This window comes from Gavia stellata, chromosome Z (genome assembly GCF_030936135.1).
Source record: "Gavia stellata isolate bGavSte3 chromosome Z, bGavSte3.hap2, whole genome shotgun sequence".
Lineage (NCBI taxonomy): Eukaryota > Metazoa > Chordata > Aves > Gaviiformes > Gaviidae > Gavia > Gavia stellata.
This window is the reverse complement of record NC_082637.1, coordinates 14,097,774-14,115,533: the sequence shown is the minus strand read 5'-3', so window position 1 is coordinate 14,115,533 and position 17,760 is coordinate 14,097,774. Positions and strand designations below refer to the sequence as shown.

At 37.9% G+C, this 17,760-nt stretch overlaps 1 protein-coding gene across 1 annotated transcript in view; it reads left to right on the top strand.

The window, feature by feature from the left end:
- The window catches only part of RANBP3L (RAN binding protein 3 like), a 31,984-nt gene that overhangs the window by 1,518 nt on the left and 12,706 nt on the right, over positions 1 to 17,760 (top strand). The window contains exons 2-9 of the mRNA XM_059833617.1: positions 8,272 to 8,330; positions 8,586 to 8,622; positions 9,228 to 9,305; positions 10,382 to 10,456; positions 11,591 to 11,662; positions 12,318 to 12,442; positions 12,908 to 13,011; positions 16,794 to 16,914. Coding sequence (XP_059689600.1) covers positions 8,272 to 8,330; positions 8,586 to 8,622; positions 9,228 to 9,305; positions 10,382 to 10,456; positions 11,591 to 11,662; positions 12,318 to 12,442; positions 12,908 to 13,011; positions 16,794 to 16,914 — 671 coding nt within the window. The remainder of the gene's footprint in view (positions 1 to 8,271; positions 8,331 to 8,585; positions 8,623 to 9,227; positions 9,306 to 10,381; positions 10,457 to 11,590; positions 11,663 to 12,317; positions 12,443 to 12,907; positions 13,012 to 16,793; positions 16,915 to 17,760) is intronic.

The window sequence follows — 17,760 nt, the reverse complement described above, 5'->3', positions numbered from 1 at the left end:
GGGTTTTTTTTGTTGTTTTAATGCCTATTTGTGTCTTGCCCATATAAAGACGAGGACTGTGCTCTACAGAGATGAATGGGTGTGACATATGCTTTATTTATAAACACTTTTGCAGGCTGTCAGCTGAGTTTCCATGTCTGAAGAGAAGTATGTTAATTTTTAAATCTCATACGGCATGCTATAAACCCACAGTGGAAGCCAGGAGTAGTAAATGGAATTCTTTGGGTAAAAGAACCCTTTGCACACTGATCAAGAAAACTGTATTTAGAATCTGTACCATTGAGAAGAGTGGCTGAAGAGAGGTTGCACATGCCTTAAAAAGTTAGGGCCTGATTCTGCATAACTGTGCCTGGATGAAGAATCCTTGCTCTCATAATTGGTCTCACTGACGACAGTGAAATTATTTCTGTGGGTTATGAACTATTTGTATGACAAAGAATGTGCAAGATTGGAGTCTTAACAGTATAGAAAAGCTGTCCTAAGAGAAATTCTTCCAGAAGTTTTATTTTGCAACAGACAGTTGGATGAACTTTTCCTTTTCCTCTTTCTGAGTATGATGAAAATGGAAACTTGCTTCTTTGACGATATACTCTCTGTTCATCCAAACGGGGATGTGTGAAGTTATTGATCAGTTCCCCAAACTGTATTTACAGGATGTGAGCTGAACCAAAGATAAGCAACATGCACTTTGTATTTAATAAAAAGTGTTTGGAGAGCATGCAGTGCTGTGTTCAGCAATCTCTTCATGGGCCCCTGAAGTACAGTCACTTCTGTAGCAAGCACAGGCAGGTGGCCAAATGTCTGTTGTATATGTTTAAGTTCTCGAGAAATAAAATTCTCAACAACATTGTTTTTCAAAAAATGAAAGGCTTTGTCCAAAATTTCATCTTAATATGTTTGAAGTATTTTATTTTAATAATGCTGAAACAGTTTCTTCTCATAAAACACTTCAGCATGGTTTGGGACCAATTATTTAGAACAATTTATATTGAACATTTGCAGAAAATCAGTATTCATGAGAACTTGTTGCAAATTTATTGGTTCACTGACAGTCTTAAATAGAAGACTATTCTAAAAGAAAAAATTCAATTAGCTTACAAGTCTGGAAGTATGACTAAGATACTGAACTTGAATATTTGTTGCCTGTATAGCAACGTGCATCTCTGGTACATCTGCATATGGAAAACTCTTCTGATTAGCATTGGAGATTTGACCAGATGAGAATTTCATTTGATTTATGACCCTGTTTTATTTTCTCATTTTGTTTTTAGTGGTTACCAATTAAAGAAACCCACCATGTACGTATAATGGATTTAGATGCAAATGAATAAATCAATCTTGTCTCACAATGTCTTAGCAAAAAAAAAAAAAAAGTACATTTGCTTAGAAAATCCTGCCATCTTGGCTTTAAAATGGATCTTAATTTTTAAGGGTGTTGTCCTAGATAGTACTGAATATGCTTCATAAGCAGAAATCAAAAGTGTGAAGGCTAATAAATGAGAATCTGAAAGTAGGTTTCCAGGTCCACATTTAGAATCTTAAATAAGTGACCTGTTTTTTCAGAGGTGCTGAGCAGCCAGCCATGCGTGTGAATTCCGCCAGAGTTCTCAACTGCTCAGCGCTTCCAGAAACAGAGCAATGCGAAATTTTTAAAAGCTTTTTCTGTATGTCTTAAAGTTAGTCAATTTTATTAAGTTGGGTGCCTAAAGTACTGTTCTAGGACAACCCCATTTTGCCTTGTGTCACCTTCCTTATTTAAGTTTTGGCAGAGGAAAGCCTGGCTTACATAGTGAGGTCACTAAGGGACCTGAGATGTTGGCTGGCAGCCTTGTTGCGCTCTCACTTGGCCGTGAACTGACTCTCTTTTATGTTGCAAAGTTCAGTGAGTATTTATAAAACAGCAACCACGGTTCTAATGAAGGTTTGGCAAATCTTTTTTCTTAGCCAGAAAGTTTTTACTATTCTTTCACCTCTTTTTAGATGAAAATGGTCCATCTCTGGAAATACTGACAGATGTCTTTTTGTATCAAAACCCAGAAACAGTATTTAAACATGAGTCCGAGCTTGGATAGCAAAGTATTTTGTTAATCTATCCTAGTGCATATTTTCACTATATGTATTTCTTTTCTGCCTGTTATTGCAGTCTATTATCTGCAATATAGAAGCATAGGTACTTTTCTGTGATTTTGCAGCATATTGAACAAAAATTGGTCATATTAGTATACAGTTTAACTCTGATGCTCCTTGAGGCAACATGTTAGTGGACAGATGATCAGCTAGCATAGTCCAAATAATTCCTTTTTTTTTTAATGGAACTATACTAATTTCTGGATCTATGTCTTCCACTTACATGCTAGTCCATCGTTGCTTTCTTTTTCTTCACATATATTGCCTCAAAATACCAGGCACAATATTTTGTCTTAGGGTTTTTTCAAATAATAGCTGTAAACAGCATATATTCATAAATGGCAGAGGCAGAGTTCTCCCTTGTTTTTTTTTCTTTGTATTTTAGTGATATAAAACTACCTATAGGATGTCGCAACTAAAGTCACAGTAAATCTACTTTTCTTCTCAACATCTTCCCCAATTATGTGTTCCTGTTGAGCTAATTTGTATGTGGAACAAACAAAATGGCAATGTTATGTGCAAGGATTTGTTGTTATTGCTTAACTTTATTTGGTTTGAGTTCAATGACTTGGCAACCAGCAATCTAAGCTATAACATCAAAATGCAGATGTGTTTCTGCTTTTATTTTTGCAAATTATAGCATTAATATACGAAGCTAGTGAAATTCATGCTATAGCGTATCAGAGCACAGAAACTTGCTGACATTATGTCATAGCCTTATCTTTTGATAGGATAAAATTATAATCTGATTATAAATTTTCATGTAGTAGTTTTTGTGTGTTGTGTAATGCTTACTAGGATGTTCTGAGAGAAAGCTAGATGCAGTTGAAGGTTTTGTAAGTCAGTGACATTACTTGGAGATTATACAATTTTCCAGAATCCTACTGTATTTGAGAAAATGATCTTTGATTAAGAAGTTATTTTCTTTTTTTTTTTTACTGTGTAATGTAAAAATTGTAGTTTCTGTTTTAGGATTAAAAGTTTTCCTGTGAGGTGCAAATGGGATTGCTACAAAAACCAAAGAGGTGCAAGTTGTTATTTTAATTTAAGGAATTATAAGAAAAATGTTATTTTTTACAAGTCAGCTTTTGTTATTATTGTTACCTCTTTGATGGCAGTTATGAACGCAGGTTTTGTGTGAAGGATTCAGTTTTGTAGCTAAGCCAATCTGAAATATCTGATTGCAGGATTGGTAGTTATTTGTAAAGGGCTATGCAAATAATATATGAAGTTCCGGGAATTGTAGAAGCTTAGGCAAAATCCAGTGGATTGACATTAAGCATTTAAAGAAATTCTCGGTATGAAACTGTTGAGAGAAACAACAGACACATGAAAATCCTGCCACCTGACTGGTCAGTGGCACTCAATTGACAAATGGAATAAAACCCGCCTATTTCCAGCTCTGTGGTGAAATATTTAAAGTACTGTTTTTCATACGGCTTTCAGTTAAGCCTAATTTAAAAATCCAATACAAAGCAGGAAAGCAGAACACCATGTAAAGTGTCTAACCTTACATTTTATAAGGTATTAGGTTAATTTACTGAAAAAGTAGTTTCAGCTTTCTTCAACACTGACTGGCTGATCCCTGAAGAAGGTATTGACTAGTCACTGAGCGGGAATGAAAAAATCTGGGTGATGTTGCATACCTCTGACACCACAGAAAGGCTGATTCCTTAAATAGTTCCTCAGTTTTGTGATTAGCTGAAGGGAATCACTAACCAATAAAACTGATTTGAACAGAACACAAATTTGAATGAGAAAATCAGTTTCTGAACTTCCTTTCTGTAATAGTATATATTGCTAAGACTGGAGGAGAAAAATATGATCCGCGTGTAAGAACTGTAGTTGCTGTCAAACTCTAACGCCTGCATTTTAGCACTTTAATGCATGTATAAAATCAGTTTGGTTTTTACATTTGATGGATGCTCACAGCTTTCACTGGAGTCAGCCATCCTGAGTGATAGAAAACCGTCCTCTATTATTTTTATAGATGTAGGTTCCTAACTTTAGATACAAAAATGTGAAAGGATTTGGTATGAATATGAATTAAAATGTTTTCAGGCTTCTGGCAAGTTTGATAATGGTGAAGATGCAACAGAATTTATTTTCTTTTTAATCTGAAAATGTAAAAATTAACTGTTTAAAAGTCAGAAGTGAAAAACTTCTATTGAGGTAACATTCCTATCTTATCCTCTTAAAGATTTGAGGGTTTTTTGCTTTGCTTTGGGAGGAATAGAAACAGCACTGTCAGCCACTTTTGACGTATGACTTCAGGCATATGATTGCCTGAAAACTGTAGAGAGATTTGGGCTCATATTCTCTCCTCTGTGTCCTTAGCCCTCAAAGGTTAAGGGTCATTTATCTGTTCTCTGGGCAAGATGGAGCAATAATGATAACTCTAAAATTTTCAAAACCATCAGTGTCTCACTTATTTTTTTAATGTCTATATTTTGTGAAGTTTCTACAGCTTTAGGAAAAGCAACAGCAATAAAAATGAAGAGTGGGATGTCACAGCAAAGGCTGAAGGACCCATACACCTCATGGATAATGCTGGCTTTTGGGATACAAGCAAAGCTGGTGAAAGCAATTTTACATTATTTCTTGGGTGTGATTCTGACTAGTGCTTCCTAGGCTTAAGCAGCAGCCAGCAAACATTTTTCCCGGAGTGCACCTCTGTATTTTCTTTCAAATGGAACTCTATAAATGCAATCTCCACCTGAATATGAATGACCATAGTTTGCCAATTGCCTGCACGTACAGTGCTAGGCAGAGGACTGAGCAGGGATGCCCATACTGGATGAGCAGAGCAGAGCAGAGCAGGCACCACGCCTGAGACCCGGGTGCCTTGTGTGTCAGGGAGCTCAGGTCAGAGTATGTTTGATAGTGCTTCTGAACAGGACAGGAGGCTGGAGCCAGGAAGTCAGGCAGGTAAGATCTCAAACAAGGGAACTGGACATTGCTAATGTGTCTTCCGGGCAAGGGCTTATTTTGAACTCCGAATGCAAACATTAGGCCAAGATCTTTGTAATTCAGCAGCTTCAGGGGAACTGTAGTGAGGAAAAGAGCCCAATCTGTGGTGATTATTCATGGGCAGACAGGCAGGTTCTGTGTCTGGAGTCTTGGCTGAGGCTGGTGGATTATTCCAGTCTCTGCAGCCAGAGGCAGCCCATTTGGCAGGTTTTTCTGGTAACTTTTCCAACAGCCTCTTTTATCCACAAGTGCCAAGCTGCTGAAGACTGGCGCAGCCCAGTCTTAACCAGGCACTAGCCAGCCTGTGTCCGTCTGTGTCCTGTTGGTGATGAGAGGAGAGGCTGCTCCAGACCACCTCTTTCCCGCCCCGCTGCATCTGCGTGCACCCAGCCTTGGCTGCTGTCGTCTCTTCCCAGGGACAGAGTCAGGCACCGCCGCTGCTAGGAGAGGAGGGTGCGGAAGGGCTTCTCCTCCCAGCACACAGCCATCCACCCTGGCAGTGGCAACCTTAGTGCAGAAAAGGAAGGAGAGAAATGCAAAGCTGCTCGCCAGTGTTAAAATTAGCACGTTGACATGATTCTGGTAACTCCTTGATAGCCTTGTGTTACATCCACAAGTAATTCTGCATTGCTTTTTCTGTGGGGATCAGCTGCAGATATTTTGTGCTTGAATATCTGAGAAGTTTTAAATGTAATTGGAAATTGATGCATAGGATACATATATAGTTAACACAAATATTTTTTTAAAGCTCTGTTACAAATGGCCTGATTGAGGAGCGAAGATCTTACTGATGAGCTACGTGGCATACTTTTCAGGAATTACAAAAAGGTTTTCTTGATTTGGGTAGAAGCAATATAGAACAGTACAAGTGATAAATAAGTGTGGCAGCATCAACAACCTCTGACTGAATCTACTGATGGCAAGAAAGTTTTCCCTTTGGTTCAAAAGCAGCTGATGCGATACATCTTTTTTATTTATGGCAATATCAAAATACACATATTTATCTTTAAAAGGTACCATTATACCTTAGCTTCACATGTTTCTGTTTGTAATCCACCAGTTACGAATTTTTCTTCAGGAACTTCTGGGTTTTCAACTATTACTGCAATTTTGTTGTTTAAATTGTAGTGAATATTCCTAATTCCTTCAAACTCCCTACAGCCTTTTAGCTCCAATAAAAGTTAACTGTGTGATAGAAAGTCAGTTCCTTTTTCACAGCAATTCACTCTTTGGTAATTCCATGCTTTGGAGTAATAAATGTACCTGTAAAAATATTGCTAACTTCTGAGCTTTGAGAGGTGCTATGGAGAATATGAAGGTTTCTGTTGTCATGGTTTAATTTTTGTATTTTTCCTTCATTCAATAAGAATACAAGTCTTTTTTTTTTTTCTGAAAAGGAGACAGGGAAAAAGCCCATTATATTGAATAAGTAATATTTCAGTGAAATACTATTGTTTATGTGTGCCACTCCCCTCTAGTGAACAGAAGTGGAATTGCTCCATCTCATGCCATGCCATGGACTCCCAGCTGCAACCGGATTATGGAAATTTTCTTCAACTTTCAGTGACAGAGAATTATCTTTCCTGGAGTTGAACAATGTGAACTTTTTTCTGCTTTTTCTATTAAGGACAAACCAGACCTTCATTGCAAAGCATGCCAAGTTTGCTAAATTCAGTCCTTTGCACACACATAATGCCTAATTAAATACAAAATTAACTTCAACAACAACAAAACTGCATTAGTTGTTACTGGGTTTGAGTAATAGTTTCATGCCTGTTGCCCCAGTTTACATACACGCAGCTTTTATTTTGACAATGTTTACTTTTTTCTTGATTGTTGAATATATATTTATTTAGTAATTTAAAAACCTCCATGATAGGTTGATATTTGCTTTATTAAACCTTTAAGTAATTGATACAAATGCTAGAGTGGTTTGGTCACAGGTAGGTGTGCAAGCCAAGATAAAAATATCAATCCATGTATTTTCACATGAACATTTTTGTTGAACAGGTGAACATTCTAATATAAAACAGATTAAGCCAGTGTTATAAAAATGGTGTGTACGCGATAAATATTCTGTCAAATGGCAATTAAGTGTGGAATTTCTTTGGCCAAAGGCCAGCCATATAGCTCAGTAGTCACCCTAGTCTGTCCTTATCACCCATCGAGAGAAATATATGCATTCAGGTCTCCATTCCTCTCCTAACATAGAGAACTAAAATATGCTCGTGCTCAGAAGCTGATTGTTCCTATTGACTGCACGTTACAGACATCTCAAGCTAGCATGAGGTAAACCCTATATGTGGTGGTCTAAAAAAATCTGTTTGTGGCTGCTTCTTTGCTCTTTAATTGTGCCATTTATTGGCAAAATAAATGTGTCATTAATTGGTGGTACTGGTGAAAACAACTTCTGCTTTCACACTGACAAATAAAGTTAGTCCATTAGAGTTGCACAGGCTGTGAAGGTCTCATTCTTAGCAAAGTAAGTAGCCTGAAGAAGTCGTGTAAGATGTAGAAGTAGTGAACCCTAAATCAACATAACATTTGATGTGAGGCAACTGTATGCTGAAATATGTTTCAAAATAAAAAAAAGGATCCAAAGTTGTTCTCAGTCATACCTGAGAAATGCAGAGGTATGCCTGAGAGTAGAATTTGCTCTATAGAACATATATATGTTTATATATCATACTCACACATTAAAACTGACACTAGACATTCACTTAGCTGAAGCCTAAGGAATGGGAAGTGTGAATGTAGCCGAGGCCAAGTGTAACATATTTCCTTGCTTTCCTTTTCGGGATCATTTTCCATTTCACAACCTTGCGCTTTTCTGAGAACCAGTTCATCCTTGTTCTGAAGGACGGCAGATGTGGTCTGTAAAGGCTAAAAGCACTTTTTTGTTCTTTTTAACTAGAAGAAGTGTAAAAAAAAAAAAAAAATGAGGCCAAATCCTGTGGCATCTAGTTAGGCAAAACTCACACTGGAATTTGTGGACTCTAGCTATTTTTTTTGATGTACGGACTGTGCTGTACATCACTGCAGCTCTGTATTTTCTTCCTTTGTAACAAAAGGATAAAGTCCTGTTTGTTATTGCACAACACTTTGAGAACTGTGGTTGAGAAGTGCTATTGCAGAATTGTTAATAAAATAAAAATGATCTCTTCTTTCTTCTAGACCGATCAGTGCTTGCCCAGCCAACATTTGTTTTTGAAAAGAACAGCCGTCCTTTGAAGGTAAAAGCTTTTTTTTTTTTTTAATATAATTGATAAAAAATCCTGAGAAATGAGGTTTCTATAGATAGTGATCCTAGCAGTAATAAAGGATTTTAGCCCAGGTTAAGAGTTGTAATAAATGGTCTCAAAATAGAAAAAGGAAAAGTAGGATCTAGAAACAAGACTGCTTTTAATGCATATATGCTGGATTGATATACTTTGTGTTCTGGCTGTTCTATTCTCCTTGACCTTTCCACGCTTATATTTTTTTTCCAGCGACCTGCAGAAGACCCAGTTTGCAAAACTGAAAATGGTAATTACCACCTCATTGAAACAGTATAATAATACACTGGGTTATTCATAGGTCTGACTGTTGCCTGTCAAAACAGTGTTTGGACTCTTACTTTGTATGAGCAGGGATAAATCCCTGTTAGTAGACTAAGACTATGCAGGTTGTAGAGCCACCCACTATGTCCTAATATATATGTCCCTGTTTTACCTCAACAATTCTTTCATCTTACTTCTCATATTTACCAGAAAGCCAAACTCCAGAAGCCCTGAAAAGTGGCCGAGTATATTCATTAGCTGTATGAGCTCCTAGCTGCCCTTTTCTATTTGTTTACACTACATTATAATGTAACTTCTCATTCTTAATGTCTTCTGTGCCTGTGGGCTCTGAACTAAGTGCTTGGTTTAGGTTCCCTGGAGTTAGTAGAAATAAAGAAGACTCCCTAGGGCTTTGTGCCAGGTGTTGGCTGAAATTCAAAAGCCCTCATGCTCTTAGGCACTACCTTAAAGCTGTTCCTGTAAGTCATTCCTAGAATTTATTGTGTTCAGGTTTTAATTCCGTATCATAACACTGTGCTGAAATCTCCTGCCACTCTGTCCCTGCAGAACATTATATTTCCATTTCTCTAGATTTCATTAGTTGTTCCAGAAAGCATGCAAGATCATCATCTTTTACTTTCCAGAAGTCTGACTCTCAGTCTAACACAGGTATGACGTTTACCTCCAGTAAACGTGTTTTAATTTCTATAGTTCTGTATTATCATCTGGTAAAGAAGAGAAGGAATTTTCCTGTCTAAGAAATGTTTCTGCACTGTAGAAATGCTGCAAGTCATGAAAACTTAAACATTGATATAAAGTTGCTGGTAATTTCCAATAAATCCCTTTGAAATTAAAAATACATTAGTTTTCCATACTTAGAAAATATTACATAAAGTAGTGAAAAATCCGTCTATTTCATACCATTTCCTTGAATTGCTCACACAGTCAAGGGAGGAGGACGGCTGGAAAGGAATGAGATTCTGTGGTTTGTGGAAGAGATCAGTGTTCCCTGGTCAATCCCTGAAAATGTAAAGCAGTTTCCAGAAGGGCCCCTCCTTCCATCCAGCCAACAGCTGACCTGGAAGGACGTGTATTGCTTCCGTGGGAAATGCATGCAAGTTGCTGAGGCTACTGTGCAGAAGGACTGATCTGTTTTTTACAGTGTTTATTTAACATATGGATGGGACCAGAAAGTTATTTCTGAATTCAGGCATTAATATGTATATACTATATTTTGTTTTATCTTGTCTTGTGACACACCTGAATGTAGCTAAGAGGATTTAAGATAAGCTAGGTTTGGTTTACTCCGAAAATTATACTGAGATCATACACAGAAAATCATAGAGGTGGTAGAAATTTTAGGGTATGCCTATACCAGAAAATAAAGTAGAGTGCAGGAGGAAGCTTGAGTGTTTGACCTGTTGTTTGTCCACACTGCTTAACTGATAGCTCACTCCCTGTCCCTGTTTTGAACCTCTCCAACTGGCAGTCTCCTAGACAGAACTGTTACAGAGTGGACTAGCCATAAGCAGTGTGCCTGAGCCAGGCTGTGCCACTTGGCTTCAGAGACCTCTCTGATTCAGCGGTGTAGGCATAAGCTAACAGTCTACTTCGGAAAGCTGGTAGTTAGCAGACAACAATTTATTCTACTGCCAATGAAGGCATAATATCAAGTTGGCTAACCTTAGAATTAATCTTACCTTTTTCTCTGAACAAATGATAATTTCAGTCTCTTATCCTTGCAGATACAACTCTCAATCAGAAAAGAGGGAGATCATCTTCCTTTACCGTCCTTCCTACCTTCCCTCCCTCCCAGCCAGGTAACTAAAAAAACCCCCAAAACCAACAAAACCAATAAATATTTATGTAGAAAAGCAGGTATTAGCTAAAATAGAGATGTACAGAAATGCTTTTTCTGCAGGACAGAGCTGGAGGGTGTTGGACTAGGGTGGTATTTGGACAGGATAAAGGAATGTTTTAGGAAGAGGACTAGCAGTTCAGAAGAAACAGAAGAAAACAGAAGAAATGTTTTTTGCATTTGTTGATAGGGAATCCTGCACTGCTGGGGAGGAATCTTTGAATAATTTGCAAATAGGCATTTACACAGTATGGTACAAATTATACTTGAAAAAACAGAATGGAGTTAAAGTAATTACATGAATTAGTTTGCTTGCAATTTAGTGGTGATGGTTCCTGTAGGAATATCATTTGCTATCCTAGGAGCCTGTCTTCCATGTAACCAGTGACCCTAGGAGTATCCTCCCACTTACCACTAATGGGAACGAAAGAGTAGTCTTAAATCCTAGCCTGTGTCACTTACCAGAGACAGGTCCCTGGCCTAAAGGATTTCTAAACAATCTTAAGAGGACACAACATTGTTACAGCAACAAACCACACTCTTTCTGCAATGAAAAAGTAGTGATTGTGTGTAGAGTATTAGCTGTGTCATTTTACAAGAAGTGGTACATTGTTGCCGTCACTTTCTGGCTGGTGTTTGGTATTTTTATTAAAACAGTGGAAGCACCAGTAGTGCACTGCCATCATTAGAGTAAGTTATGGAAGCATTCTTACCAGAACAGGGCAGGGCATATTTATTTATTCCCATGTTCTTGGGCGTCATTTACTCATCTTAAAAATGCCTAAGACTGGACCAGATAGCATTGCTATTTCCACAGCTTTTGCAAACCAGCAGCACCTGGTTTTCAAAGCTCAAGAAGGATTGTATGAGTTTAAAACATCCATTAATATCCAAAAGACTTCTGTCTCTGACATAGACAGAAGTCTACCCACTTGTAAAATGGAGACAGTAACAGTTATCTCAGAGATCTTGTTTAGATGGATAGGTTGGAATATTGCTCAGGTACTACCAAAATAGGGAGGGTTTACAGAAATATGAATTAATAATTAAAATTTGTTATTACTAATTATTAAAGTTTAAATTCCTTGTTCTGTAGTAAAGAAGAATAACATATTCATGACCTCAGCTCTTCAAAGAAACCCTGACTTGATCAAAAGTACAAAAGAAGGTAACAGTCATTGCAATATTTGTTCACTGTAGTTCCACAAAGACATTCTTAACAGATACGGAAGACATAAAAATGACAACTCCTCTCTGTGCTGAGTGATAGGCTAAATATCTTTATGAGGTTCGTCAGTTATTTGTTGGAAGGGTAGATATCCTGTGAGCTCCATTCTGAGCCTCTGCTCTGACTACTTAATTGCTGAGTGGACTGAATATAACCTTGAACAGTGAAATTCCACATTTCTAACAATAACTCTGCTCCCAGAGAAGACAATGAACAACCCTCTTGGTTTCTGCAGGTGCAGGATTAAATCTGAAATACCAGAAGACAGATCTAACTCAAAGCAGTAAATATAAGTATAAATATAAACATATATTTAAATACATAAAACCAAATGTATTTTATAAATATAAATAGCTATTTTTTTTATATAATGCATTACCTTTTTATTCTGATAGGATAACAGGGGTTGGTGTCACTGCAGAGTTGTGTATTTTAGAAGGGATTACAATTTTTCAGAATATGTACCAAGTAAACAACAATAAATGTTATTTAAATATGCTTTGAAGCTTTCAGTTGAAGAGGGAAGACACACAGGTATGAATTAGATGTGAAGAAAAAGTCTCTGTTTAAATATTTTGTCTTTGTATTTTGCAAGGATCCTTGACACAAAGTCAATTGCGGAATGTCATTAGACCTGCCATTTTACAACCTCCACAAGCCCTGACGTGTCCTAAAAATCCTGTAGTATCTCTAGTAACTAAGAAAGAAGCACGTGTTCAGGTAAAAAGAAAAGTTATTCTACTGTCTAATGTATGTTTGCAGCTCAAATTAAAAAAAAAACAGTGCTGTTTTAAAGCAGTTAATTATTCCACTGCATGATTTTCAAGAAAGTTCCTGTATCAGTTTCAGTGGAATCAATAGATCACTGACATGGTGTGAACTGTTAAACATGTGCAGACTGTGTTTGAAAAAAACATCTCTTCTCTGCAGGCTGTCTCAACTTTCAGATACCAGGGTTCTGTGGGCAAATCAGCTTTGGGGGTCTTTAGGACTTTGTTTATTTAGAAAGTAACTTTTTAGCATTTTGATTAGGGGCACTGGCTCAGTACACAGCTGCAGGCAGCTCTGCCAACTACCATATATATATACACACACCCCCCTCAGTGACTCTGGACTTCTAGCAGATGTGTTTACAGCAGAAAATAAGCTTGGCCTAATTAATTAATCTGGTTTTATTATTCCTAGCTATCTGAAGACAACTCTTATTCCTCAGCTGAGAATTCCGCAAGTTCCAAAACAGCAGTGAGATCATCTACTACCATGAATCTTTCTAGCTGTAAAACAACACCGTAAGTTTTTATTTATTATATTTCTACACCATTTTGTCACTTGGACTATGGCATGCCCTTTTGTCCTACCTGTCTAACATGGTACTGAGCCCATGCTATCTACACCCACACAGCGCTCACTAGTATTTGTGCGTGGTGCCGGGATTTGTGGATACTGACATGAGCTCCGTATGCTATAAGAAATGGACTCCTGCCAGGAATTAATCTCTGTAGGAGATTATTTTGGTTTGCAATCTCATACAGCTTTGGCAGTTCAAAATATGTCCCAGTTTTGAATGTTTACAGTCATCTTTGTGTCCCTTTGGAGAACTCTCTTCTCATTGCATAGCTGCTGCATCTCATAAACAGATAGAGAGAAACTCAGGAATTACCAAAATCTGTCAGCATATTGGGCACAGGAGACATGAAGAAAAACATCGAGGATGGATTTGGAAGACAAGGGGAATGCTGCAACTGGTGCTCCTGTGCACGCGCCAGAATTTCTGGCATGAACAACAAGCTGTGATGATTTTTACAGGGTGGCATCTTTGTGCTGACATGGGTTGACCAGCACGGACATCAGAATTTCTGCATGAGGAAGCTGACCACCTTGGGCTAGGACGTTGCCCCCCACCCTTGTCTCTGTGTATGACTGAAAGAACTCATACTGCGGCAGAAGTGGGGTATTACCTCTCTCTAGAGATGGGCTCATGAGAACGTTAGGTCTGTAGTCGGCCAACAGGTTATCTTGTGGGTATTAATACTGCTCACTGATGGTTGATGAGGGTTATTTACCTGGAAGTTGTGAGCATCAGGAATACACCTGAGATCAGTACTGATGAGGGAATGACTTCTCAAAATTGCTAGGGCCACAGGTAACACATTTGTGATGTTGCCTCCTTTCCACCTCCCACCCAAAGAGGGTGGAGAACACGTTAACTGCAAACGAGTCTATCCCAGTCAGGGCTGGATGGCCCACAGATAAAGGTTCCTGCACACAGCATTTAGGATGCACAGTGCCGGGGTTCTGAGGACATAAGGGATTTTTAGATGCACAGACAACTTAGATTCTTAATCCTTATCAACAAGAAGAGCATCATTAGAGGGCAGATGCTCACTGTGGTTTTGGAAGAGCCAGCCTGTCGTTTTCTATCACAATTAATGCTGTGATGATGCCCTGTGAGGACAACATGGAGCCACACAGCATGCTGGATTTTTAGCAGATCCAGAATGTTGGTAATGCGCATACTGGAAAAACTAAAGGGAAGATGGTACTGCCTTCAAAATCAGTTGGTATCAATACTCCAAGTCTATTTACCTTCTGTCACCTGCACAATATCTAGGAAAAGATAGGTGAGTGGTTCTCTCTCGTGAAGTAGATTGACAGAGAAATGCAATGCAGTGTTCCAGTGCTGACAAGTTACAAGACTTAGAAGTGCTTATGGTATTTCTTTTCCTTTTCTTTTTTAAAAGAGAAATGCTAATCTGCTTGGGATATTTGTGCCTCGTTAATTCTGTATATTGCAATTGTGGTAAATGTTGGTTTATTCCACAAGTTGAAAACTAATTTAAATACAACTAGGACCTAAATACTGCTAGGTCCTTACTGGCTGCTACTCAGACCCTTATGGACACTCTGAGAAGGACAGTACCTGTATCTACTCTCTTTCCTAGTCCCCTTCCGGTATCTTATCCACATTTCTCCTTTTTTCATTCTTCCTTGTTAGTGGCCTTTCTCTGAATTCAGTGCCTCTGTTTTGTATCTCCATGGCAATGTCATCCCTAGCACACTTTGTTCTTGTCCTGCAGCAACATAAGGGTATTGAAGTTTTAATAGGACTTTAAGGCTGGCACTTCCAGTTGGAAAAAGAAAGATCCTGCACTGATTACTTTTTCCTTACATTTCTGAAAATAGCCAAAATCCATTTCCCACATTATTTCTTTGAGACAAGGCTCTAGTTTCTGGTTTTTAGCTCTTCTGGAGTGCTATCCTTACTACGGTGCTACTGGAGCAGCCTAGAAGTAGTAGATGAAATTTCAGGATGGAAATTCATCACAATTCAGTGAATTTTCATGGGCAGTTTTCTTAAGGATAAGAAACTCATTAGTTCAAACACAATTCGGATTCCTGTTTATGGCCCAAAACAGGTATGAAAGGCTTCAAGGCTGAAAAGAGATGGATTTCTCTTTCGTATTTGCTCTTTATCTTAGCAACTTATCAAGCATGAGAATGTTAAGGAATTTTTCCTTAAGTGTAAAATGGAGATATCTTCTACTTGGGGATTCCTTCACCGTGTGTGAAGAGATTTCAAGCACACTGTAGTCGTGAACACAGAAACTAAGTTTTAGAGGCAATCATCAAAGTTCTGGCAACAAACCCAGCTTATTAACAGGAATATCCTCTGCATGACATCTGTGCTGTTAAGCCCTCCCAAGGATGATAAATGATCTGGAGAAGCAGATAAGTGGTGCTGAAGTATGCAGTTTGTGACAGAACATCAGATCGTCTTCCTGCCAAGTTGTCCATCTGGAACAGAAAGAGACAAGAACTTGGATGGTTTTGCCTTTGCCAGCAAGAGATGCAGTGATTAAGCTCTACAGAGAGTATGAACAACCTATAAGCCTTTTGTAAAAAAAAAAAATACCAAAACAAAAACCAGCAGCAGGAACAACTTCCACTAAAAGAAGTTTACAAGGACTTTTCTAGTGACTTCTATAAAAAATGGATCCTGTTAATTTAAAGGGGCTACGTAATTAGCAGGTCAAATCACAACTCTACTTATATTAGAATATTCTTGAATGTAATCCACAAGTAATATACTTTTTACAAGTTGTGACTATGTCACTATTTAAAAACGCATTCACCTTCTTCTCTTAAACTTTCCTGAGACGTAACAGGCTAACTGAGAGTACTTAAACTAAGGTTAGCAATGCAAAAAAAAAAAAAAAAAAAGATTTTTATGCAGAAAACATGTGACATTAAGAAGGAAAAAGGGACAGAAGAGAAGAAGGACAAGTGTTGTTTTAATGTAGCTTCTGCCAAAACCCGTCACACTCCAGATTCTAAACGTAAAGTGATTTATCTACTGTACGAAATTTTCTCCCGAATCTGTATCCCTGAATTATAGTTGGCCAGTACCAAAGGATTGCAAGTATTTAGTTTGCTTCAATTCTCATTTTAAGTATACCAATGGAACAGGTAATTGAAAAATGGAAATAAGATCTTTCTTTCCTGTTTTAGTTATACGTCATCATAAGCCACCTGCTGTCATACCTTTCTGGTTTTGCAGTATTACATGAATTGAAAGTGTATGCATTAGAATACACTGCCTCTCCGCCTTCCCAAGACAGGTGGATGGCCAAGCAAGGCACTGGGGAGTATGTTATTCTGAAGGGTACCAGAGCTGCACCAACATGAAGGGATAATTGTTAATTGTGGTAGTCTTTGGTGGAGCAAAAGGAAAAAGGGAAACAAACATAACTCATTAAAGTTTCTGGAGTAAGACACTTCCCTGAGGAGGAGGAGGAGGAGATATGTTGCTTTGCTTCTTGTTCTTTGCTTTTAAGGAACATCCTCAATAATCTTTGTGAAATACAGTGTGATACTCTCTGTTCCTTTTGTGAAATGTTACGTAGGGAGTATTCTCAGAGTCTCTTAAAGCATTTGTCTAATTACTTAAGTGGTCATTTTTTGTTTCTCTTTAATATAAGGTAAGGGAAAGTAAATGCATGAACTTATGTATATTCTTTACAAAGTTCTAAATCATTCGAAATCACATTCTTATGTTATTTTGTTCCCCCAGAAGTCAGTTGTTTGAAGACAGAAGTGTACAAAACAGCAGCAATTCTGATTTTGTGTTTGGAGAAAACATGGTTGAGAGAGTTTTGGTAAGATATGTAAATGCTGGCAGGCTTTTTATCAAGGTTAATGTACTTTTGAGTATAACTTTTTTCAGAGATTGATTGTTTTTAGCTCCTCCTGTTCTTTTAAAGATGTGAGTAAATATGATTCCGATGACTGTTCAGGAGAAAATACCTAAGTATTTGCTGTAGGAGGGGTAGGCATCGCTATCTTCCTCATCCTAGATAAGTACTCTAATTACTAACCCAAACCAGTATGCACTTCTCTTTTGCTCATTTTTTGACATGAAAAAGGTTTTTTTATATATTCCATGTAAAGTGGGACAGCCACAATATGAGATAAAAGAATGTGGTCCCCACCGCTCTAATAGTTTCCATCATAACCGTTAAGAGATGGGAGAAATTAGTATGAGGAGAAAACTGAACACCTATCCTAGATAGTGTCCATGTTAAACTATATTGTGCATGCTGTGAGAGAGCTTAATGTATCAAGTCCTGAAGGAAACTCAGACAAAAAGGTGGTTCCCAAGCTGAGGACTGCACCATTTAAAGTGGAATTGATACTCAGTTTCTAGTAGAAGTAGAATGAATACAGTATGCATATCTGCCTGTGAAAAAGCTTGGAAACCATAGGTCTGGATTATGACTTCTGACCAGGAGTTGAGCCACTGAGCATTGTCAGGAGCCAGAAGCGTTTATTTAGACACGCCTAAGAAACTTTATCTGCAAAAACTGAAGGTCATGGAAATTTTTTGATTCCTCTCAGGTTAAGTTTGTGGTGTCTGGGAATTTTAAACTATTCTTCTGGGGCTTAAGTTCTTAACCTGGAAATTAGCTGTTACTTAAACATCCAGGTCTTTCAGTGGATTTAAATCCTAGTCCAGGATCCATACAAAGAGGCTATTTTTC